This window comes from Lutjanus erythropterus, chromosome 4, assembly GCF_056507025.1.
Source record: "Lutjanus erythropterus isolate fLutEry1 chromosome 4, fLutEry1.hap2, whole genome shotgun sequence".
NCBI lineage: Eukaryota > Metazoa > Chordata > Actinopteri > Lutjaniformes > Lutjanidae > Lutjanus > Lutjanus erythropterus.
Genome location: NC_139320.1, coordinates 34,569,968 through 34,595,128, shown reverse-complemented (window position 1 = coordinate 34,595,128; position 25,161 = coordinate 34,569,968). Strand labels below are relative to the sequence as shown.

General features: G+C 41.6%; 1 protein-coding gene across 2 annotated transcripts in view; it reads right to left on the bottom strand.

Annotated features, from left to right (window-relative positions):
- Positions 1 to 25,161, bottom strand: part of cux1a (cut-like homeobox 1a) — a 76,418-nt gene that overhangs the window by 4,787 nt on the left and 46,470 nt on the right. The window contains exons 8-21 of one of the 2 annotated variants that reach the window (XM_084717772.1): positions 23,866 to 23,932; positions 16,412 to 16,460; positions 12,915 to 13,019; positions 12,008 to 12,196; positions 11,693 to 11,751; positions 10,569 to 10,611; positions 10,336 to 10,432; positions 8,215 to 9,012; positions 7,380 to 7,463; positions 6,785 to 6,886; positions 5,032 to 5,588; positions 3,199 to 3,340; positions 2,246 to 2,533; positions 988 to 1,176 (exon numbers count right to left, since the gene is read on the bottom strand). In XM_084717772.1, the coding sequence (XP_084573898.1) occupies positions 988 to 1,176; positions 2,246 to 2,533; positions 3,199 to 3,340; positions 5,032 to 5,588; positions 6,785 to 6,886; positions 7,380 to 7,463; positions 8,215 to 9,012; positions 10,336 to 10,432; positions 10,569 to 10,611; positions 11,693 to 11,751; positions 12,008 to 12,196; positions 12,915 to 13,019; positions 16,412 to 16,460; positions 23,866 to 23,932 (2,769 nt within the window). The remainder of the gene's footprint in view (positions 1 to 987; positions 1,177 to 2,245; positions 2,534 to 3,198; positions 3,341 to 5,031; positions 5,589 to 6,784; positions 6,887 to 7,379; positions 7,464 to 8,214; positions 9,013 to 10,335; positions 10,433 to 10,568; positions 10,612 to 11,692; positions 11,752 to 12,007; positions 12,197 to 12,914; positions 13,020 to 16,411; positions 16,461 to 23,865; positions 23,933 to 25,161) is intronic. The other variant, XM_084717773.1, reaches the window with a different exon arrangement.

The following is a 25,161-nucleotide window of genomic DNA, read 5'->3' as shown; positions in this document are numbered from 1 at the left end:
TGAAAATGAACAGCTCATGGCAGCTTTGCATGAGGTTGACATTTTCTCAACCCCGATACATGCTGCCAGATATATTAGTGTTGTGGGGAAAAGCCCCTCAGAGCAAGGTTAGACCACTCTGAAAGTTGTGTGCTGCCTCACAGGCTCTTACCACCAGGGTGAGAGGTCAAATACGGGTGCTCTAGACAAGGTCTGTGTCTTTGCTCTGGGCTCTGCTGTCAGGCAGGACTTTTCCCCCTGTTGCTATTTGGATGCATTACTTTGGGGTCAATAATCTAAAACGAAGTTGAATGGAGAGCAACCCCGCCCGTCCAAGCCCCAAAACACACTGGTGTGAGGTCACTTTTGTTTTTTGCCCTTGTGCGTAGCTCGCGATATCAGGAGCGTAAACTGATGCTGGATGCTTGTGCCTGCTGGCAGGTTCAGATACGCGTATCCCGTTGCTACAGAGAGAGCTTGAAGTGGGCAGTCAGGGGTCACTGTGAGGCAGTGAGGAGGGCGAGGCGTCCCCTCGCGGCCTGACTGATTCTTAAACGCATCATGCAAACAGAGGGGAATAAAGGATGATGGAGTGATAGAGCGGGGGCTAACGAATGACAAAAATACGAGCTTATAGACACTGGTGATTATTATGATGATGACGATGATGAAGAGGAGTGCTGATGACTGTGAGTAAGCAGGCCCCCGGCAGTCCCCTAGCTGTCACATCTAATACAGTATGTGATGTCTGCAGTCCTGATTGGTACTGACATCACACCAAGATGACTGTGATCTGCACAACATGCTCTGCTGTCCTGCACAAAGGATATTGTGTGTGCAGATGTGCATGTGTAATTCAAAGGCTGCTGCTACTCGTGGTTTATTTTTTGTGAATGTATTTATAAAGTAAATGAATGCTGAAGCAGATAACATGAAGGTTTTGTCTTTTGTTCATTATCTCTGAAGGCATGCTGTTCTGTTTCTCTTCACTGAGCTCTGACTACACACCTTTCTTCTCCAGGCGTTTCATGTCCATGAGTTTCTCCACGCTGTGTGGGTCCTGGAGCCAGAGCTGCATGCGGACGAAGGGTTCTCTGCCCTTCAGGCTGAGCTTATGCCAGGGTTTGGGCCTGGCCAGCAGGTCTGAGACAGAACCCTGAGTCAGACCCAGGATAGTCTCCCCAAACAGACGCTGGCCTGGTGAGACATGAGAGAAAGAGAGAGGGGTGAGATGAAATCGTCATTTCACAGAATAGACTCAAAAGCTGAAAAAGTCATCAATGGGGAGCAGGGCTGCATGATTAATTTAAATGTTAATGAAATCGCAATATGCCTATGTGCAATGCCCAAATCCCAAAAGTTGCAATTTTTGATAAATGTAAAATGTGTAACAAAACAGCATTATAATGAAGTACTGTATTGCTTGTTTGATACAGACCCAAACAAACATCACATCATGATTATAATTTTTCCAGTGAAAATGAAAATTATGACGAAAAAATGATCATTCCCACTCCTCATGAATCCTACTGCAATTGCATTATTGGTCAAAATAATGACAATGTGATTTCGTTTTTTTAAACCCAAATAAAGCTCAACAGTGACGTTCCGGAAGTGAAAATCCCATTCATTTTCTGAAATAAAGGATTTAGATTATTAGACATAATATTGTAACCATCCAAAGTAGACTGAAAACAAGCTATGAGATTACGAAACCATTGTAAATGCTCCTGTAGAAACTACAAGTCCACATGATACCAACTCTGGTACTCTAGAGTGTAATAGTGATGTCCCTGATTGGTAGAGCTTGCTGTTACTGTACCATGAAAATATTTACCACCCTCATGAATAGGTAGTTCTGCTAGCAGGCTGGCTGATAAGGTAGCTAACATGAGTCCTACTAATAATGGGCTTATGCTGATGTGAATATAATTCATATGCACACATTACAACACTGTTATTGACAATACAAACACTATAATAATGACAAACAAAAACAGTTATCCAATGTTTTTTTTTTTTGTTGCAAATCAAAAGTTTATTGTCATGATTCATCTCAGACTTGGTTGACTTGTTTCCAGGGTTAAAACTCTTTATATAAGAATTTTCTGAAACATCAATGGAGTGAACGAACCGGAAATTCACTTCCAAAACCTGAGCTGTTGAATAAGTGGGTGGTCACTGTTGAGCTCTATGGAAAGCTAAGTGGGGGAAGAGGAACAGCAACTAAACCTCACAGACAGACAGCATCCTGTGTTTTTCTTACCAAGATTATTATCAGTCAGCACCTCCTTCACCTTCTTGGTGATGGCATAAGTGTCGAGCTCAGGAGACATGGCGACCATTTCCTGGATGCTGAGACCCGAGTGGCCGGGAACGGGCAGCGGGGTGCCGAGCTGAGACTCCCCACCTGAGGGATCCTCAGACAGAGTTTTGAGACTGGAGGACTGGGAGGTGAGTGGATCCCCTGTGAGGCCATTGACAGATTCCTCAGCTGAACTGAGGGGCGACTCTGGAGCAGGGCTGCAGCTGGCAGACGTCTTGGGAGTACCCTCTGCTTGAGCACAACAGACAGGGCGAAAAGGATCATAACAGGTTAGAAGACATGTTTCTATGTGAGAAAGCAGAGTTTCATCTCCTCTCCCTGCTGTGTTTGGGAGGGACTTCAGTCATACTACATCAATTAATTTAATTCCTGTTAAACAAACAGCAAAGGTGCTTAAGTTTTCAGTTTGAAGCTTTTTTGGCTTCCTCCTCCTATTCCTTCATCTCCCTGTCTCTGTCTGTGTAGTACTGCTGTGCAGCTCAGCAGGCTGGAAGAGAGCAGTCATGAGGAGCTGTCAGTGTACATTAGCTGCTGTTTACACCCCCAGAGAGAAAGAGAGACACGCACACACGCGCATGCACACACACACACGGAGCTGCCATCTGGCGCTGCAACACTAACTTGTCTATGACATGACAAACCAGCAGCTTGCTGGCTGACACTGCCACAGCACTGAGGATGGGGGGATGGTGGGAGGAGGAGGAGGAGGAGGAGGGAGGAGGATGTGGTGGTGGTGGGAGGAGGAGGGTGGGTGGGGTGAGTGACAGACTGACAGTAACAACTAGCCACTAGCTCTAATCAGGCTTTCAGAGTAATGCTCTAGCCCAAGGAGCCTGGTTCTGTGAATCCATATTCTGTGTGTGCGTGTGTGTGTGTGCATGTGATTTGTTTACCTTGGTTCTGAGCTTGCTGGATGTGTGTGTTTTGCCCCTGGTCTCCATTGAGCCACGGCTGCATGCGGAGGTATGGCTCTCTGCTCCTCTGGTTCAACTTGTTCCACGGTTTGTGTCGAGACAGGCTGTCACTCAATATTCCCTGAAACACACGACCAGAGAATGGCTCAGACATGCAACCACTGTAGAGTAAAAACAGAGTAGTAAAAACAGCAGGGGCAGAAGAAACACACACACACACACACACACACACACACACACACACACACACACACACAATTTATCGGCCACTTGCCAACTTTGGCAAGTGGCCGATAAATCGAATATATTCGATATTCTCAAGTATGAATTAATATGTTATATAGCAGATGACCATATTGTCATATCTGAACATTCAATGTTTCTACCAGTAGCCACTGAGGGACATTACTTCATAAAATGCCAGTCATTTCAGTCACAGTCAACTTTTGGACAGGAGCAACCCGATGTCACGCTGCGGTGGCCAATCATGGGCTGGCGACCTGACTGGTCCACTCAGTCTGAAGTATTACTGAAACTGGATGCTATTCAGGCAGAGTTCACAGATCAAACAATGATACTCTAACTCTAATGACTATTTTGTGTACCCAGTTTCAACAGCTGGGTCACAGCAGTTATGCTCTAGGCACAAATAAACACCCCCGCACACCCCCATACGGTCACACAACTAATCACCGCAATGGCTAATTCTGCCTGAATGTGGCCTTAGTCAACCATAAACGGTGTAGAGCAGCTCAGGTCACAGTATAATAGTTACTGAGAGGCTGTATGTTGTGTTTGCTGCCACACAAAAGAAATAAAATTCCAGTTAATGTAAACTTAATGTAACCCTAACCCTAACCCACGCCGCCATCATGTACTCTTCATAGCAGAGTTGGTCTATGAAAAGCTAACTTAGCTAGGCAGCAGCTTTAAGTAATTGGGATTTTTGCTGCGGCTGGAAAGAAAATTTAATTGTCTTTAGCCTGATTTGTAGCTGTTAACTAGCTAGCTCACTTTGACAATAAACCACTCTAGACCTCTGTGACACACACAGGTTACTCACAAGTCCACCTTCCTTGAAGAAGGTTCAGCCGGTAAGGTGCAGGCTGTGGGTGTGCTAACCAGAGGTACAAAAAGTATTCAAGTACTAATACCCCACTTTAAAAATACTCGACTGCAAGTAAAAGGTCTGCATTCTAAAATGTACTAAAGCCAGTTAAAGACTGCCATTTTGGGCTGTCCCAGATGAAAGACAACCAACGTGAAAGAAATGTGGCAATATCTTTGGTTATAGCTCCAAAACAGTGTCTCTACGTTTCACTGCGCGAGAGGTTCAATGATGGCTGTTGTCACAGTCTTGCAACCTTGGGATTCTTCAAATACTTAACATTATATCAAGCTCTCTTTGCAAAATTGGCACACCAAGTTAGCCTCTTTTCCCTCACCACGACTGGGTCCACATTCTCCTCCTCATCTTCTTTGGATTTTTTTCTACACCTATGAATACCACTTCTGCAAGGGCTCGATTCTTGCTTAGCTTCAATGTTTATGGATGTTTTATGGATGACACATGCTTATGATGTTTTCTTGTATATTGATCTGCATCACAGTAAGTGAGATCATCATACAGTCTACATACAAAGTGTTAACTGAAATCTAAGCTTATAGATGCCATAAGGTAAAGAATTATACCAAAACAGCTCTTAACTAATAGTACTGTTAAAAGGATGGATAATGGATGTTCTACAAGATTTTAAGCTATTATTCATAAGTAGTATCACCCAGCCGCAAGCCTTTTTTGCCTCTTCTCACCTCTTTGGAGTCCTCCTGGCTGTAGTTATCCTCTCCTGTCTGGCTGGCGAGTGCCTTGCGGTGGTCTGTATGCATGTTGCTCCACCACTGCTCTCTCCAGTAACCCACTCCTCCAGAACTTCCAGATCGCGCCACCCCCTCGGAGCTGCGACCCAGCCTGAGAGCTCCGTCGGAGGACATGTCAATCCCTGAAGAGGCCCTGCCCTCTCTCTTCACACTGGAGCTGAAGTCCAGGATGGGAGACGGGGATGACGGGGAGGACAGAAGGGAGCTGGGAGGCTTCTTGAGGGAGAGTGCCAGGGGGTTGTAAGGGGGGAGAGGAGCAGTGAGTGGGGAGCTCAGGAGGTCCCTCTGAGATAGCGAAGCTGTGGACGAGGAGGAAGAAGACGAGGCTTTGAGTATGGGCTCCAGTGCAGCCTGCTGGGCCTCCATCTCTCTGCGAGCTTGCTCTAGGATGGAGCGGATAGCCTCATCTGATCCGCTGCCCCCTCCGCCTCCTGTGCCGCCTCCACCCCCTCCTTTCAGTCCTGCATACGAGGGTTGAGCATGAGACAAGTCTGTTGAGGGAAGAGAAGAGGGCCGTCACGAGAGACGCCAGCTAACACTCACCGCCACATTGTATTATCCTCAATGCTCTAAGTCCTCTGGAGATGAACAGAGGTGGGAAGTAACTACGTCCATGTACTTTGTTACTGTCCTGGTTTTCAGGTATCAGTATTTCACTTTAGCAATAGTAGAAATATAGTGTTACAATGCGGGGAGTAAAAGTAAAAATTTGTCAGACAAATAAATTCTTAATACTCCTGCTATTTTCAAAACAAGCTTGTTACTTCAGTTTTGATGCATTTGAGCTGAATTACTGATTATTTTTATTTTGAATCACTGTGCATCACCTTGTCAACATCAAGATGGATTTCAATTGAAATGGATGGGACAATAACACATAGAAAAGACAATTGCCTGGTGTATCCATCAATGCATATCACAAATGACAGATGGAACAAGATGAAAACAATGTCAAAAAAAGGGAAAAACAATGTTAATGACACAGGACAAAAAAACGACATAACAAGGCAAACTGACATAAAAGATGAAAAACACCTAGCACGATAAAAAATGATGTAAAAGATGTGTGTGGTGCAAGACAAAAAAAAACAATGTGAAAGACGTAACACCACAGTAACACGGCATAAAAATTGTAAGAAGATGAAAAAGTCAAAAGAAGACATAAAACAACGCAAAAGACATCAAGAAGAAAAACTATGTTAAAGACACACTATACTGAAAAGCAACATAAAAGACAAATACTGATGTAAAAGACAAAAAGACATAACAAAAAAAAAACGTAACAAGAATGGAAGACTATGCAATAAGATGAAAAAATATGTAAAAAGGTGAAAAATGGGTAAAGGATGCCACAAGACAAAAAAAAACTATGTAACAAGAAGAAAAAACAATGTAACAGCAGAGGGCAGAGGGAGACTCGACTGCGAAGAAAAGGTGAGGTAAAGTTAGTTTTGGACAGAAAAGACGGTAAAAATGAGAGTACGAGTTCAGAGTGCAACTTTTCACTTTTATACGTTGCGTATATTTCAGAGCCTGTACTTTTACTTTGGTAAAAACAGAAGTACTGATTCAGTTTCTTTACTTGAGTCTTTTTTTTTTTTTTTTAACACAATTATCTGTACTCAAGTAAAGAATGTGTGGACTTTTTCCACCTCTGGGGATGAGAGAGAAAAGAAAAAAGACTCACCAGCTTTCTGCACCTGCAGCTCTCTTTTGGCCTGCTCCAGAATCGACTTGATAGCCTCATCTGAACCCGCCTCTGGGGTGCGGACGCGGGCAGTGATGTTACCTGGAAGGAGAGGAAAGAGGGAATGGGAGGAGATGAAAAATCGTGTCAGATTAAAACACAGAGATAAGCAACAATAACGGAGCTTATAAGGACATCAAGTAGTTACACCATAGCACAGCACAAAAAACAACATTCCCACCACTGAGCTACAAGGCAACTACACTGGAGGGATTGTCATAATTTCTTCTGGTCCCTCTGGAGCTCACACATGCACACGTGCTACAGGGTTCGTACAGTAAATGCTCCCCACAGAATAACAACTACCAATAAAATCCCTAAATACACATGCTGGCTTTTCCTTTGACGCAAGTCACTGAAACTGTGCGGTTACCTTCAAGGCACATGTATATCTGTGCGTCTGCCCGCAAATTAATAAACGGCAACTCTCTCACACACGCGCGCGCACACACACAGCATAGATACAGTTCACCCCAACACAAACATGCCACACAGACAGAACGTGCTACAATCTCTGTGTGTGAAGGGGACAGACCTGTGTGTGAAGCTGTATTGGAGAGGGCTCTCCGCTTCGGAACATCCTGAAACACTCGGCTAAGCTGGGGCTGGCCTGAGCCCTCTGTTAAAAACAATATACCACACACTATGTTACACTTGTGTGTTTTCTGTTTTTTGCTTTTATAGCTAGACTATATGGTGCCCTATAATGCTCTACAAATATATGGAATGTGTGGACACTTCCATCCAATGCACATTATGGTACCATAAATGCATCGATCTTCACCATCTGTGGCCCCGGTAGGAATCAAATCTCTATCTCTAACAGGAATATAAACTAGTAAAAAAGACAGAGGAGTGAGGGATAAAATATTTAATAGTAAGTATTAAACAGAAACATACTAACTGCAGCCTTATTTTTAACATGGATATGTTGAGGATAGGGTGGTAGACTTTATTTTTTTGTACCACAGAGACCTCCTTCAATCAGAAATGTCCTGATGCGTTAACAAAAGCAGGCCCAGGCTAATCGAATCTACCCGTAGTTAACAGTACCCCTGCCTTCCTCCTAGTTCCCACCGATCAATACTATTGATGTGTGAAAGGTTTCTGTATTGACTGCGATAGCTAGGAGAGGCTCTTGGGATCAGTGCGTGACTAGGAACTCACTCAGAACACACAGGTGTGGCACAGGATGGGAGTTAGGAAGAGAGAAAGAAAAATAAAAAGCTAGTCCATATTGACAAGCTAATCAATGGCTCTGTGCAGGGCTGTACACACACACACACACACGCACACACGCACACACACATGCAGGACATACAGACACACTCTCACGCACGCACTGACACATTAAAGAAACACAGGCTCACCTCTCTGCCGTCCCTGGATGCTGCGCAGTGCGAGGATGTTCTGCTCATCGGCAAGGAACTGCCTCATCTTGTGGAAGGGCTCCTTCCCTCGGATGGTCAGCTTGTTCCACGGCTTTGGTCTGGCCAGGATCTCACTGACCGAACCCTGGGACAGTCCCAGCACGTAGTGGCCAAACACACGCTGACCAATATTGTGCTTGATCAGCTGCTCTTTCACCTGTCGGGCGATCTCTGCTGTGTCCATGTCCTCCCCATCCAAAATACTTCCCGTGGTGGCGTCAGAGTGGCTGGGTGACGGGGACGGAGCGCTGCCAGCGGTGCTGCTCCCGTTAACGGGAGCCATGTCTGGGCTGGCTGGAGGCGGCTGGGGGCTGCTGGCTGCCAGCGGGATGGCGGCAGAACCAGAGCCGGGGGTGGAGGTAGGGATGGAGCTCAGGGTGGGGGTGAAGGGGGTGAACAGTAGAGCCCCACTGGGGATTCCAGATGATTCCTGCAAGGCTTTGGAGTAGAAGGTCTGGAGCAGCTGCCGCTGAATCAGGGAGTTCAACGCCATCTTACCACCCACCAGAGGGAACACGGGAGAGTAGAAGTCCTGTCCAATGCCCGTAGGAGTGAAAGGGTGCGTTTCTCCGCTGCTGGTGGTGGTGGCAGTGTTGAGGGGGTCCGTGTGAGTGCGAGACAGGGGGAGCTGGGAGGAGGAAGGAAGAGAGGGAGGAGGAGGGGGAGAGGAAGAGGGGTCGCTGGGCATGGTCTCCTCCTTCGGTGTGGACTCTTCTGTCCCTTTTCGCCCGGCTGACCCTACAAGAAAGGTCAAACACACCATGCATTATGGGGGAGCCAACAAAAAAGGGGTTCCAAAAAAGAGAGAGAAAAAATTATAAAACAAAAGTTGAAAGCTATCTTAATCAAGTCTTTTCCAAATTAGTGAACTTTGTTTTCCTTTTTTGCCAACCCCCCCAGACAAAGTGCCCATGCATTTGTGATTTCAACCTTTCTTGTAAGCCACAGCCTGGAAGAAAAAAAGGACAAACAAAAACAATTGACACTGTGCCACTTAGGCAGATTAGCTTGGCCCAGGGCTCAGTCCCTCTCTGTCTCTCTCGCAGGCACAGTGGAAGTAACTGGACAGGGTAAAATGATGTCCTTGGATAGCCAATACACCATGTGAGTCCTCTTCCTGCTGCGGCTGCAGTGGCGTGCTCCTAAACACAGCTAAACTCCAGTGTAGATGCGGCATCATAGTCTTTAGTTCATAAAAAATACATCCAGGAAAAAAATTGGAGTAATAAAACTCTTTTTGAAAAACATTTTATGGCTGAACAGAAAACAGATGGATGTCACCAAAAGACTGCACAGCTCCACCAACTCTGAGTAAAGGCCTCGTTTCACTTCTTTCCAGAAGAGTTAAGACTGATGAAATTTTTACATTCACCACAAACAAATAGAGAAATAAACTATATTTTCTCAGTCTGGTAGCTACTAGAATCCATCTTGATGATAAGCGCTGGGAGAAATATTATTCTAATGCATAACCATTGAGACTTAACATGATTGAGTAAGACAGTAAGCTCCCCTTACTGTGAATGTTAATCAATTCAAAGCTATTCAACTATTCAAGCCTAAAGCCATGACATTTCAAACCCATAAACACTGTTGCAGAGGGCAAGAGTCCTGATGTAATGGTGATAGTATGCTGTCCTCATTTTTGTGTACTGCAACTTTGTTACTGTTCAGGTTGACCTCCTGTTGTGGTATTCAGTGGTACTAGATGCACATTTTCTTCCTCTATGAAGCATGGCACTACAGCATCAACATTTCTGCGCCATTATAAAGCATTTCTTTTGCAAACTGATGACCTAATAATGCAAATTCCTTCCAAAAATATTAATAGTTTAAGTATTCTCAGAGAAAAAGAATCTACATGCATACATACAGTAAGTATGTATGTATGCATTACCCTGATGCAATCTCTTCACAGCCTTACCTGCAGCTGAGCCCTCATCTAAGCTCCCATGAACACTGGACTCCACTTCTGCGGGCATTCTTTCATTTTGTGAAGACAGCCTGGCCAGTGCTGATGAATCCAGCCCTTAGTATAACCTTACATTTGGACAGACTTACCGCTGAGCTCAGTGTTGGCAATGCGTAGAGCGGCGCTCTCAGACTGAAGACTGCGGTTCCTCTCCAGCAACAGCACCTCCAGAGGTTTGGATGAGTCCTGATGGAGAGGACGAATGGAAGGAAAATCAAAATGGGACTTTTCAGCTTAACTCTGCTCCAGCCTCCCACTTCAAATGTTAATTTTTATAGTCAGTTAGTCTAGGCCATCTATGTCTGTAGATTGTGAGTTTTACCTGCATAGAGTCAGATGTTCCAAACTCCATAGACTTGAGGATACTGAGGAGAGAGAAAAAAAAATTCAATACGAACCAACTCCAAAGACACATGTGCACACACACACACACACACACACACACACACACACACACACACACATCTACTGTGTGGCATGCTAGCTTTTCTATTTATGTCTCTAAGGACAAATAAAGGATAGATGGGCAGGAGACACTATATTAAAGGGATATATCCAAATTATTTGAAGTGGGGTGTGATGTCTGATGTACTTATCCACAGTCAGCAAATCACCTATAGTAGATGGATGTCAGCACCCCCCCCCCCCTTTGGAGAAGAAAGGAATACTAGCAGGCAACATATGTAATGAAACACTGTGGACAGGGTCAGCAACATATTTATTAATTATTTATTTACATATTTTAGCCACCTAAAAAATGATCCACCAAAAACAATCAATATCAGTTTAAGTGTACTTTATATTTGTAATATTTTCACCATCAAACATCACTCACTGTTGCTCAACCACACTCCATTGGCAAGATCTGTAATTTTATGTCACGGAATACAAGAGATGCTGGTCTACTGCTGTTAGTTTGTTTGTATTATTGTGTGATTTTGGTCAATCTGAATGGTCCTTTAAAACACTTAAGTCGCACAATGACCCTCTAACCGATCAAGGCAGCAGTAGACCAGCAACTCCCATGTTCTGTGATGTTTGACTGGAACATTAAGAGTTGAAAATCTTTTTTTGTTTTTAGGTGGACCTTTTTTTAAGTGGGTAAAATAGCATTGCTTACCTTCCGTGAAGCGCTCCTCTCTGCTCCCCAAAACAAAAAAGCATCGACTGTAGGTAATACACTGACTATTGATAAGTACCTCATACAACCCCACTTCAAACAATCCAAACGATTCCTTTAAGGACAAAGACAGAATAGACGGGTACAATGCCAGGATGGCACAATATTAAGCTACAGACATACAAGCTTCACCTTCATGAGGGCACTCAATTGAGTTACACATCTTAAATGAAGACACGCATCTTATTTAACATTGTTAAAGACATCAAACACAGGCAATAAATAGATCTGTGCTGGACACACACTCTTCTGTGCATGCTCCTCACCTCAACTCCTTCTTCACCTCCTCATAGTCAGCTTGCTTCTGCAGTTTCTCCTCCAGTTCCTGTAGATTACAAAGAGATGAGAGGACATGAGAAAGAATAAAATAATAAAAGCAATTGTTGTATCTTTACATGTCATGTACTTATTTCAGCGACTTAACTCGAGATGAGAGAACAGAGCGAGTAAATGTGTTCAACCAGTTACAGGTGTGATCACAGTACACAACAAAGCAGGAAAGAGAATACAGAAATAGCCTTATTAGAAATTACTAGTTAGAATATGTGAAAATAACTGCAGCTGTGTGTTTCTGTGGGTACCTTGAGAGTGGCAGTCTTGCTGCTGAGCTGCTGCTCCAGCTGTGTGATCTGGGAGCTGGTGGTCTCTCGGAGTTTGGTCAGGCTGGCCTGCAGTCTCTGGACGTCCTCCACCAGCTGGGCGGTCTCCCTTTCTTTGGCCCTGAGCTCCGCCTCCAGACTTGAGTGGGATGCCACCTCGCCCGACTGTTCCTAAAGACCAAAGAGAATGGACGTTTTAAGTAATGAGCAAAATAAAACTTACGCAAGTGATTATAAACCCACCCATGTTAAGTCCTGCAGTAAGCAATTCTAGAGAAAGACAGCTGATTGTTGAGTCTCTTTCTCAGGTTGTGAAATACTGACAGTTTGTGAATGAGACTCAACAATTTTACCAATCTGTGATTGTCCACAATCTCCTGTTACTGGCTAGATTTTCTAAAGCCTGAAAACAGAACCAAGAGGAGGAGCGAAAGACTAGTTTTCTCACCTTCTAAAATTACATTATGATAAACGGATATTATGGAACTTTTCCCCAATTATGCCAAAAATAAACTCCAGCTTTGACAGCTACACCAATCAGTATTTCTATGCAAGTCAGAAGATGATCTACGCACTGATTATCATTTCAAAAAGCCTCCCCCTTGACATCAGTGATCAGAAGTAATTTATCACAAGCTTTAGTGAGGCATTCAGTCTCCAAGTTAACTAAGTCTCACCTCTGCAGTCTGTTGTGCAGGAACAGTAAATCAGTTAATCAATACACCAATCACCTATTGATCCAATGCCTGACCTTTAATATCAGCACCCCATAAACTGAAGCTTTAATCAGCCGATCGCCTCTGGCATAAAAAGGCCAAGCTGATCTTTAGCCTATCAATACCTCTTTGTCAGCCCTCCAGTAAATCAGTGAAGCAGTGAAATGTGTTACCGTGTCAGGGTCGGCCTTGGCCGGGCTGCTGAGCTGCTGGGATTGGTTACTCAAGGACAGCCGCTCTCGGAGCGACTCCGCCTCTCTCTGAGCTGCTTCTGCTCGCTGGAAGGAGAAGGAGGAGGAGAAGTTGAAGGAAAAATCAACCGGTTCAGATTGTAACACTGTCAAACAAGATCAGTCTAATGGTCAATTCAGTGCTACTGTGTAATGTAGTTTTTGTTTTTTTTTTGGAGTACACATGTTCCCTCATCTCATCTCAATTTTCCACTAGCCCCAGAGAACAGTTGAAATCCTAATTAAAGGGATAGTTCAGATTTTTTGAGGTGGGGTTGTACGAGGTGTTTATCAATTCTCAGTGTTTTACCTACAAAAGATGGTGGCAGGCTACTCCCAGTTTGGAAAAGCTGAAGCTGTACCAGCATTCAAGCTAAGCAGTGCGCTGCTGTGGACAGGGACAGCAGCAAAATGTGTTTTAGCCACTTAAAAAACTGGTCCACACAAAAAATTTAAATAAAAAAATAAATAAAATTAATTAATATCAGTTTAAATGTAGACTATATTTAGAATTAACTTGCCGTCAAGACAGCCTTTTCTGGCAGGAAACCGTCGTTCTATAAGACAAATATTGCTCTCTCAAAACCAACCAGACTCCACTGGAAAAATCAGTCATTTAACCTTGCAGAGCAAGAGAGTTGCTGGTCTATTGCTGCTTTAATATGTTAATGAGATTGTGTTATTATGACTTCAGTGAATCAGAACCTTTTAAAACACAGAAGTCACACAATAACACAAACAAACTAAGAGATCGAGGCAGTGGTAGAGCAGCAACTGCTAAGAAAAATTACTGATTTTGTCTATGGAGTCTGGCCGGTTTAGAGAGTGGGAGATTTTGCTGAGAAAACAGCGGTTTGCTGTCAGAAAAGGGTAAATATATATATTCTAAATATAGTGTACACTTAAGCTTATATTGTTTTTTTTTTAAGGTGAATGTTTTTTTTTTAATTAAAGTGGCTAAAATATGCTCTGTTGCTGACCCTGTCCACAGCAGTACATTGCTTAGCTTCTATCCTGGTAATCCTCTACTGTCTCTCCAAATTGGGGGCATGCTGACCTCCATCTTCTGGAGGCAATACACTGCCAATGTATGAGTACCTCATACAAGTACACTTGAAATAATGCCTTTGGTACATTTAGATAAAGACAGCAAACTGACAAGAGATTAGCAACACCAAGAAAGCAAAAGTTCTTCTTATTTAAGAGGAAAAAGTGTTGGGAAAGTGGCATTCAAAGGCAATTAAAATTAAAGGATAAAGCTTTCCAATACACCATCCTCTTCTACCAGCCAACACGTCTGTTATGAAAGGAAGTCAACCCCCTCCCAGTATAAACAAACATACACTACAGAGCCGAGGTAGGGAGAATGCAAAGTGTGGAACGATGTCTGAGGGTGGATTTTTCCTTAATTGAAAATATTAAATTAGTCCTCAGAATTGCGATGATACCCGATGCCTCAAATTTATGGCCAAACTGCCATGCTCCAGTTGGGAATCATCTGCAACACCGGCCAACTTGCCATCATTAGGAGTTACAGGGAGCCGATTCCACAGAGCTCCTAATTGCAACCATATTGAGGGCTGTTATTGACTGGGTGGGAGTTGGACTGCTAGTCCTAAAAGAAAAATCCTGTTTTCCATTTTCTCCTTATAAAAGCGTATAAAAAGTCTGTGACTGAGCTGGAGGCCATGCTGTCATCCTCTGTAAACCTCAAATCAGAAGTGTGAATAGTGTGTGTGTGTGTTTGTGTGTGTGGCATTATAGTTGGAGCGCTAACCTTCAGGCTAATATTAACATTACATGCCTATGCTACCCCTTTAGCCACAAATCATACTCTTAGGCTAATAATGAAAGTTAACAACAATGACATTAACAGATACCACAGGAATATTTACAACACGAGGGCAGAGGGCGCGCTGGGGGGCTTATTTCAGCCGCTTTAGTAGGTGTGTAACAAACATGTAAAACAAACAGCAGCCCTCACAGTAACAAGAAAGTCATTATTTGTTAATACAGGCCAAATTTCATAGATTCTGAACAGAAAAGAATATTTGTATTTAAAGGAATAGTGTTGGTGATGTATTTTATCTTTGATACTCTCAACAAATCCCATAAAACAAGCAAAAAAAACCAAAAAACTTTCGAACTTTGCCAGCCAATCTCAGCCCCAATCCTGCTCGTTCCCACAAATGATGTAAATTTGAGTTGCAATAATTGGTCAATTAACTGATTAGTCAATTGAAATAAAATAAATTCCCAACAATTTTGATAATCTATTAATTTTTTTTTTTCAAACAAAAATGTCAAAGATTTGTTGGTTCTAGCTTCTTAAATGTAAGACTATTGTATTTCTTTTTCTCTCATTTGTGATAGTAAATGAAGAGGCTTTAGGTTGTGGACTGCTGGTTGGACAAAAAAAAAAAAAAAAATTCAAGATGTCATTTTCACCTTTTTTAATTGCATGGACTAAAACAATCAATTAACTGAAAATAATTAGCAGATAAATCAAAACATAAAATAGTTATTAGTTGAAGCCCTAAAGTAACACATACTATGTGCTCTAATAAATATTTACAGCAGCTGTGAACGTGGGATTAACTCAAAATAAACTACAGTATCAATTAATCATAAAATAACATGTGGCTTCTTCTTGATATTTAGATTTTATTTACTGATGACTTTGAAAAAGGCATTTGATAGAGTAAAATGGGATTTCATCCAAAAAGCTTTTCCATTTTGCAGAAACTTTCATAAAATGGATAAAGGTCATATATAATAAATCAACAAGCGAAAGGAAATTAAATAATAAATTAAGGGTATTTATCTGATAGTTTCTAAGCTAAGGCTTGATGCCAAAAACGTGGGAGTGTTTGTTTTAAGGTCCAACAAGACCATGCCATGACAATAAAGGCATTTTGATTTTCAAGAAATGCCTTGAAGTTCTCGTAATTTTTGAGTATACATGTACCCCTATCAAAAGAGCATGTCACAGAAAACTCAATTTGAGTCCAGGAAGTGCTCCAACTCAAACTTTTTTTAAACAGTGCCCATTGTTCAACGTAATGAAGGAACATGTGTCCCAGTGTGACTTTGTGGCTCACTGATTAGTTTTTAATAGTTTTTGAACAACAATGGAGCTCTATGGTACAATAAGCTCTACCAGGCTTTGTATACAGAGACAATACTTGTTAGTAGAATAAATTCCTTGCTGGTTTTGATCTTTTCACGACATGCGTTGACAGGAAGAAAACTACAGAATATCACTGGACTAGATCCTTTAAATCAAATTTACTTGCATCAGTACATACACAGATTTTATTATAACAATTTAATTCAACAAACTCAGTGGCTTTTTCTGTAAAACTTGTGGATCGCGGAGTAGTGGAAACATTGGACAACATTGTGTTAAAATGTACAGTTGGGCTGTTGAGCGGGATTACCTGATTGGCTCTTTCCAGATCCGTCATCACCATCTCAATCTCATCAGCCCTGAGGAAGACATTTATTGTTACCACAAAGGATGTGACAGTGCTTATATGAGACTCACTGAAATACAGCACACAAATAAAAAGGAATGGATGAACAGATAGATGAGTCCCAGGAAGAAGAGTACACTCTGCACACATCACGTGTGTACGCGATTGTTCAGAGAGAACACATTTAGAGAATGCCGGTGCCGTGTCCATTAAGCTACTGTCTAAATTTCACCTTAATCCATTGATTGTGAACTCCATAACCCAAACAGCTTGTATGTGTGCGTGCATACATGTATTTAAGTGTGTGTGTCTATGTGTGTGGGTGTGCACATGTAAGCCCCTAAACCCAGGCCACACTAAAACAGAGGGATTACATTAATAGAGCTCTAAGTCCTAATACAGCAGACTAATCTGCTATGAAGCTGTGTGATTGTGTCTGACTAATGGTCTGGATGGGGGCCATGGTTCACCTCTCACTTGCTAGAGGTCAGACAGCAGGAATACATCCCCCATAATACCACATATCGTTGGACTTTGGGGAAATAGTTCAACAACCTAACAACTGTCTTTCATGACTGACATGAATACTTGGGCAGTACCTGACTCAGGAGTTTGTAAAATTTTGCTGTACAATATCAAGACTCAATGATTTGTTCCTTTTTTGTTGTTGTTGTTCAGTGCCACATGTACCTCCATCAGTCTACGAGTATGTCTTAGCAGTAAGACTAACTTTTAATGCCCCCCATCTCTGATGTGAAAACATCAGATTTCCACACAGTCTGAGTGTATAAGTATAAATATACATTTCTCCTGGGCTGCTAACAGCATGTCACCTGCGCTCTGTTTCTATCACCTTTCTCTGCTTCCATTACAGTTAGTTTTGTCATTTGCAGCGATGTAGAGACTTGGTTTGTAAAGTTTACAGCCTGATATACTGTTGCATTGCTCCGTGTACAATGATACAGCTAAAAACACAAGAGCTGAAACTTATTTACCAACCACAAGGATTTTTTAAAGTACGTAAGTAAACAACTTTATTTTACCAACTACAACTGGTTTTATGTTTCTTCCATTTTCCCACCACGAGCTAAGGGACGTAACAACTAACAAATACAAAAATATATTTGATTCCCCACTGATGTTATCCCTGTGCATTTTTATAAGCTTCTATCAATTTTATCCTGTTATTGTAATGCACACATGTGAGACTTATGTTATAGAATAATGACTTTTTTTAAAACTACATACTTTGTATGTTACTAAATAAAAATAAATAAATAGATTAAAATCACTGACCAAAATGAAAAACAACACAAAAACGACTGCCTGACTTGAAGAAAGTCAGTCAACTGAAGGACTTCTGCCTGATGATTCATCTCATCGACTTTCTGGGGGCAGCCCTAATGAATACCTATCAATTTTTTCCAAACAATAAACAAGATGAGGAAGAAACTTTGGGGACGAGGACAAACCAAAACTGAGCAAAGAAACACAAGAAATCTTTATTTTTTTAAATAAATAAATAAATAAATAAATAAACTTGCATACAATTTCAGAGAGTCCCTGCAGTTTTCAACAAGTTAAATTTAAGATTTTTTTAAAGACCACAATGAATGCAATTTAAGACTTACAACATTCACCTGAACATGACAACACATAACTGTCTGTTACAGCCTATCAATGCATTTTTTCCTTAAACATATTTTAAAAGTGAGACTTAAGACAATGCAACTTTATAACTGATATTAATTTCATAATCAAATAAATTTTAAAGACCAGCCAAAATCATATTTCAAGAAATTCTGAGGTATAAAATTGAAATAATGGGATTTCAGACTCTTAAAGAGACCACAGAAACCCTGATTTCAGGGTATACACCATGCCTAAATAATTGCCTACATATGATTACCCTCCTTGTTAATTAGTTGTAAGTGTGTGAATGTTATTCACCATAAAATGACATTAAAACGTTAAAATAATGAATGCACTGAAATCCTGAGAAATCTCCTTGGTATGTGTTCAATACAGTGCAAAGACGCAGTGTGTATGCATGTGTGTTTATTTAAGACATTACCAGCTGATAAGAATACACGGGCAGCACTGGGCGCAAAAAATGTGAGCGCATATGTGCACTGCCACGTCCATTAAGACCTTTTGATTTCACTGCAATCTTTTGATAGTGAACCCAATAACCCACGCAGCTTTTGTATTTGTGTGTCACAGTATGAGAAACAGTGTTATGTCCCATAGGCTTGAGTACTACTGATTTGAATGTGTTTAACAAAACAGACACAGTTGATATTAGGTCAACATTGTGCCACAGGCAATGCAGCAAAAAGAATCAGATGTGGGTGGGAGAGCTTTTCGCTCTCTGCTTTTATTCTTCCCCTAACAGTTAAAAGGATCTAGTATGCATTTAAGCAACATAATAGTACACTACCTCACCAGCTTTTATCCTGTCTTAAGCTATAGTGTGCGCGACCCACGTGCGTGCTCAACTGTGTATGCACCCGCACACACAAATGTTAAGGTCAGAGAGCCAACAAGCCAGAAAAGCTTGTAATGGAGAGCGTTTATGGGTAGTAATGCAACCCAAATACACCACCGCTCCTGCTCCAAATGTGATCATTTAATCAAAGTACAGATGCACAAAGTCTTCTTAAATAACCTTTGGATTTGGCTGTATTTGGAATTATAAAGGCAAAGCTAGAGGCTGAGGGCCAAAGCAGATCACAGGGAAGGGATTTTCTGCATATCCTGATACAGTCAGTCAGTCGCTGGGCAGGGCAGGAACTGTCCATGGCCAGCCAATGCGCCCACTGAAATTAATTCATCAAACACTCAACAGTGCAGGGAGGGTCCCTCGTAATGACAAATCCTCATTTTAGGCCACCAAAACTTATCTCCAAAGCTGTATACAGCAGCCACAGGGAGGAGCTATAGAGTACATGCACAGCTGCACTTAAACACAAAACAACACACACTTGCACACACTCTTTTGTAGCATGAAAGCCAATGGCTGCACCCGGTGACATCAGTGAGTTACTGTAGGACTTCTGAAACAGGCCCAGAGCCTCTAAGCCCCTACTGTACTTCCTCCATCTCAGACAGGCCTTTTCATCTCTTATCATCTTCTTCTCTCCTGCTCGTCTCACTCAAACCAGCTCCTTTTCTTTTCCACCCTCTGCCTGCCTCTATCCTTTCTCCCCCTCAACCCGTTTCCCTTCCCATTGCCCTCCACTTTTTCCTCCTTTCATCTTTTTTTTCTCTCCCCCCTTCCACCTCCCTCTCTCTCATCTTTCGCCCTCTCTTCCTCGGCCTCTGTCCTCGGTGCCAGCAGGATATTCCCCTGATTTAGATTTTCATTTCCCTCCTCTATCATGCTCTTATCCCCTTCTTCCTCGCCGTAGCCTCCAGCCTGACTCGCTTTTTGCCCTCTAGCTTTCATCACTCCATTCCTTTTCTTTCCTTGGCTTTCTCCACATTGCGTTTTCACAGCGTGTTACCTTGGGGATTTCAAGGAGGCTTAAAAAGAAGCTAGCTGTGAGTGTGTCTGTGCATGCACGTGTGTGTGTATACTGTGCACTATTTTGTGTATGTGTGCGCTTGAGATGGACACAGGAAAAGCCTATTGACTGTTGCTTAATTATCAGCAATTAAATGCTTTTCCCAAAATGGTATCAAGCCTTTATACGCAGATAAAGCCACACACACACACGCAGAAGAGCATACACACACACGCACACACAGAGCATCCTGTGGGGCTGGGGATCAATATATCATTAATCTTTAACAGGGACTAAACGGGTAAAACGCGGCCAGCCAGACCCTCACAGCGCCAACACAGAGAGGGGGCTACGCTACATCTGCAGGCCCGCCTCCCGCTGAAGCTCTCACACACACACACACACACACACACACTGTGGGCACTGCAACATTGACCAAATTCTCAGGGAGTGTGTGTGTGTGTGTGTGTGTGTGTACGTCTGTGTGTATTTTAAAAGGCAGATTACCCGAATGCAGCAAGAGGATGGGGGATTTGTCACGCAATGTCCTCCTTAGTGGAAAGTTTAGAGCAAGTGTGTGTATGTCTAAGTGTGTGTGCGCGTGTCCGAATGTGCGCTTCTGTGTTTGTGTGGAAAAAGTGCATGGTATGTATGGCGTTTTGTGTTTTGCAGAGCCAAAATATATGCAGTCAAAGGGTTAAAAGTTGTGTTCAGCCAAACACTGGCGATTTGCTCAGCCAAGCAGTAAACGGGGGAAGGACTCCAAGGACTGGGAGGGTGCAGGGTTAGAGAGGGTTTGTGTGTGCTTTAAAGCGTTGCATTAAAATTTCAGATCACAGCACGCCACATAGTCAAGGACCCTGACTGCCTCAGGCTCACGAGTGTGAGTGTGCGTATCTGAATGTGTGTGGGTGTGTACGTGTGGATGTGGGCCGGGCGGCATGTGTTTATTAGCTTTTGTAAGCAAATGGGGCCTACTATATGTATCTTTTCAAAATGTGTTTTGTTCTGACATAAAAGGAAGAGACAAGGACATGAAGAAGAAGTAAGTGTAAAGAAACGAGAGGAGTGCTGCGATATAGTCATAGGGAAAGGAAATAAAAGGGGGGGCGTCCCTCTCATAGACTATGAAACCTATTGATTAGTGCCATTACACTGCATGTAATATCTTCCTGTGGCCTTTCCTCTTGTGCTCACAAACACACCATGTAGGAGATAAAAGACAAAGTGTGGGAGTGAGGGAGGTAGAAAAGGGAAAAAAACGGATTGTGAGGGAGAGAGAGAGGAGGGATCGATCTGTTTTTAACAGCCAATCAATTTAACAACTCTGTTAATGGAGAGACACAGTGAGTTCGGGGCACGGCAAATGGGGTGGTGGGGGAAACCTTAAAAGCCAAGTTGATACTTTGTGTACAGGGCACTTGCAGGATGCCCTTGACCAATTTTGTATTTATAAGAAAGAGTTCATGTTCTTCAGAAATCTGTTTTCGCAATACACCTATTATCAATTAAAAGTTTTTCAGGTCAAATTCAAGCACTTTTCAAGCATTTTCAAAGTGTATTTTCAAGCTTTTCCAGCACCTCACTGCTCTGGTAAATTATATATTTATGTATATTTATATGCTCAAAATGAAAGTCTGTCACAATATGATTTTGATTAAATTCAGGGGTCTGCGATCGATATCAGACAACATCAAAGGTCACAATCGCTTACACTGGGCTTGTTAACTGTGAAACAATGCAAAACATTTAGGTCAACTCATAACTAAATCATAACTAAATTATGATTTGACAATTTTATGACTGAACCCTTCTAGACATTTGTGACAAAGACAAAGTGAATCTTAAAGATGACGTTATGGATCAATATATTTTCACTTTGCACAGTAATAAACGATCATTGAATATTTAATTGATCTATCGATCCAAATGAATGTATAATTACACCCTTTGTGACAAATCAAAGGAAAACTAGGGGTGTCACAATTTCAATATTACATCGAAAAATAATTGAAATGAGCATTCAATTTCAAGAGTCAAATCGAAAGGCAGAATCAGTGATTCTCTCAGTATTTGTTTTTCTAACCACCCCTACCTACTTGTGGCATCCATCGCATGTCCAAAGAAAAAAGAAAAATAACTTTAGAGATGACACATGACACCAGCTGTTATATCACACTTGATTCAAGCAGGGCTAACAAGACTGCCCACTTGCTGGGTGCAAGTATAATGGCACCATTAAATCTTGATCGGGCAAGTGATAAAAAAAAGAATTAAATGCATTGTTTCACAGTTAACAAGCCCATTTCTGGGTATAAAGAGGGGGATTGTAGTATCATTTTATATATGCAAGAATGTTGCTTCATATCTATGACCTGCGCCCTTGTTCTGATTAATTTATTTAAATAAAGATTTAACATTATAATTACAGTACGGGGGCAAGTAAAATTTGGCTTTGGGTGGGTAGATTTCTGACCCACTTTAATCAACACTGAACCCTGATTGATACCATTTTTTGAAAGGATTTGAAAATGTAAATTACAGTCCCCAGGGCACCAGGGAATCAAACCAAGATCTGTTGATCTTTACCAATGAAAACTCAATAGTCTAACAATGACATAATAATCAGCACAAAATGAAAAGAATTTCAAATCTAAAAGTTGAATCATGACCTGAAATCCAAAGTCATATCGAATTGTGGAGTGGTAGAATTGAGACATCCCCAAGGAAAATTCAACAAAGTTTCAAGTTTCAAAATCTGTCACTTGCTTGTAAATACAGTTGGCATCCTATATAACCTGACTGAGCCAATACAGAACAATCACTCGACAAATAACTTAGATACTAGACAAATAATTTAGATAAAAATCCTTTTCATATAAAAAAATAAAAATAAAAAAATGTTTTCAAGCCAACACTCAGTGAAAGAGCAACCTCCCGGCATGTTGTCATCTGTTAGCCTCCCACTCACTGTTCCATCAGAGGGCACACGTCAACAAAAACTGACAGATCACTGTAAGTGTAGCCACACATGCTCGTTTTCATTTTGTGTAAAAGGCAGAAGCAATTAGGTTCTCTGATTTATTTCATTTCTTTATCTAAAAAGCAAACTATTCAGTTAGAAAATGATTTACTATGAAAGTAATGCATTTAAAATTTAAAGCACTTAAATACAAACACTTTTCAAACACTGAAAATGGTACATTGACATTCAAGTGTTTTCAAGGATTTCCAGCACCCGTAACAAACCTGAATACACCAGTTACCAATAAAAAGAAACAAAAAGGAATAATGAAGGGCTTCGTGTTTCTTCTCAAAACTGAAAACTTTCTCATGAATGAGGTTCGGCTTACTCAAGTGGTTCTGGTCGCCACTACTAACCCTGAGGGAACACAGGGTGTGAATGTCATAAAGTGCCACTTCACAATGTGGAGTGCTGACATGGAAAAGCTTCTGTTCTCAACCTCGCCACCACTATGAGATCAATAATGATAGATGCCAACAGCTGGAGTAATTGAAGCTACCTTATCTTACAGGTCCTGATAGAAGAAGGCGGTGCGGCTTTAAGTCAGAGATCTCAAACTGACCCTCTGTCATGACCCTGATGAATCATACAGTGGCTTTAGCCTACACCACCACACACAAATACAAAATCTCTATTTTGGTGCTTTCTGGTGCAGAATGCATCACAATCTCTGTCGGTATTTACAGTGCGTGGGTAATGCTGGGATTTGGAGGCTGCTGAGCGTTGTGAGAGACAATCCAGCTGTTAGGGAGAAAAAAAAAAAAGGGGGGGGGTTCCAGGCAAGAAGATGCACTAAACAGGATGATTATGTCAGGGAGCAGACTATGGAGGAGTCAGAGGGGAGAATTTACCCACAAACACACACAAAAGATCAGTGAGACACGTACTTTGCTGTGGATTCTTCGTCATACTTGGTCTTCAAATCAAAGAGCTCGGCCTGAGTTGTTTCAAGTGCTGTAAGAGATGGGAAAAGAAACAGTTGTGAAATTCCCTGCTACAATTCTAATGAAGAACTTGTATCAAAGTATGACCAGTACTTTTTAAAGGTCACGGTGGCTTTTAACGGCAGCTTTATGTTTTTTTGACTTCCCATGTGACGCTAAAGCCTTAAAACCCAAAGTTCCAAATATTTTCACCTTTAGTCAGATCTCACTGAACTTGCACTTTCCCCACACTAAATTAAACTAAGGCAACAGAAACAATTGTATTTTTCACTTCTAGAAGAAGGTTTTTTTTTTTTTCTTTTTAATTTACAAGAGGATCGAGACGCCACATTAGCCCACACACTAGCTGGGTGTGCTCCAATAAATTCTGACCAGCTGCACAGTTTGCATGAGTGGTTATTGGTTCCGTGTGGAACCAATAACCATAGTGGTTCTGTGGTTTCATTTTGTAGTTGTCACAGCATGATCAATAATATTTTTTCCCAAAAACATATTTAAACTGAGACTGAAGTTAATGAAACGTTATGAACTTAATGTTAACATCATAATTCAATAAAATTTTAAGACCTGTCAAAGTTGTTTTAAAGACATTTTGCTTTTATCTGTCATATTTTAAGGCCTTAAACATTTAAGGATTTGCAGAAACCATGTTAAAGGTTAGGGACAGCTAGGGATGGGCATTGCAAATTACCTTAGGCTATAAATGCTGTAGTGTGTGCCATTGGTTTATGCTACATGCTTGTTCCTAAACAACTAAACATGAAATGAATAAATATTTGTTGCTGGAGTTTTACCTCTTTAGCACTTTTTCCCCTCTCTATGCACTGTGGAAGTTGGTGCACTTGTGCCAGAAATCCCTCCTTTGCCTCTTGTGTATTTGTGTTTTTGCCTGTGCTTTTCACACTGGTTTAAAGTGACAGTTGTGGGGCTATTTGCTCATGTTGCCCAGTCACTGTCAATTTGATCAAACCACAACCACCAAGTCCAGATGAAGCAGATTTAGTTTTTGAGTGTCAAACTTCAATAAGGTGTTTTTTTCTCTTCAAACTTCAGCAATAAATGAGTATATAATGATATATACTTAAGAGTTGAATTCAAGTTTTTAGAACTTTTAAAGGCTGCACCAACTCATATTCAGTGATAAAGCTGACATTTCTCTGAGCAGGTTAAATACAATATGCTGGTCTGTAAAGGCTGAGTAGGTTGTTAGGTTGTCAAAAGTAGGGCCCAATCAGTACT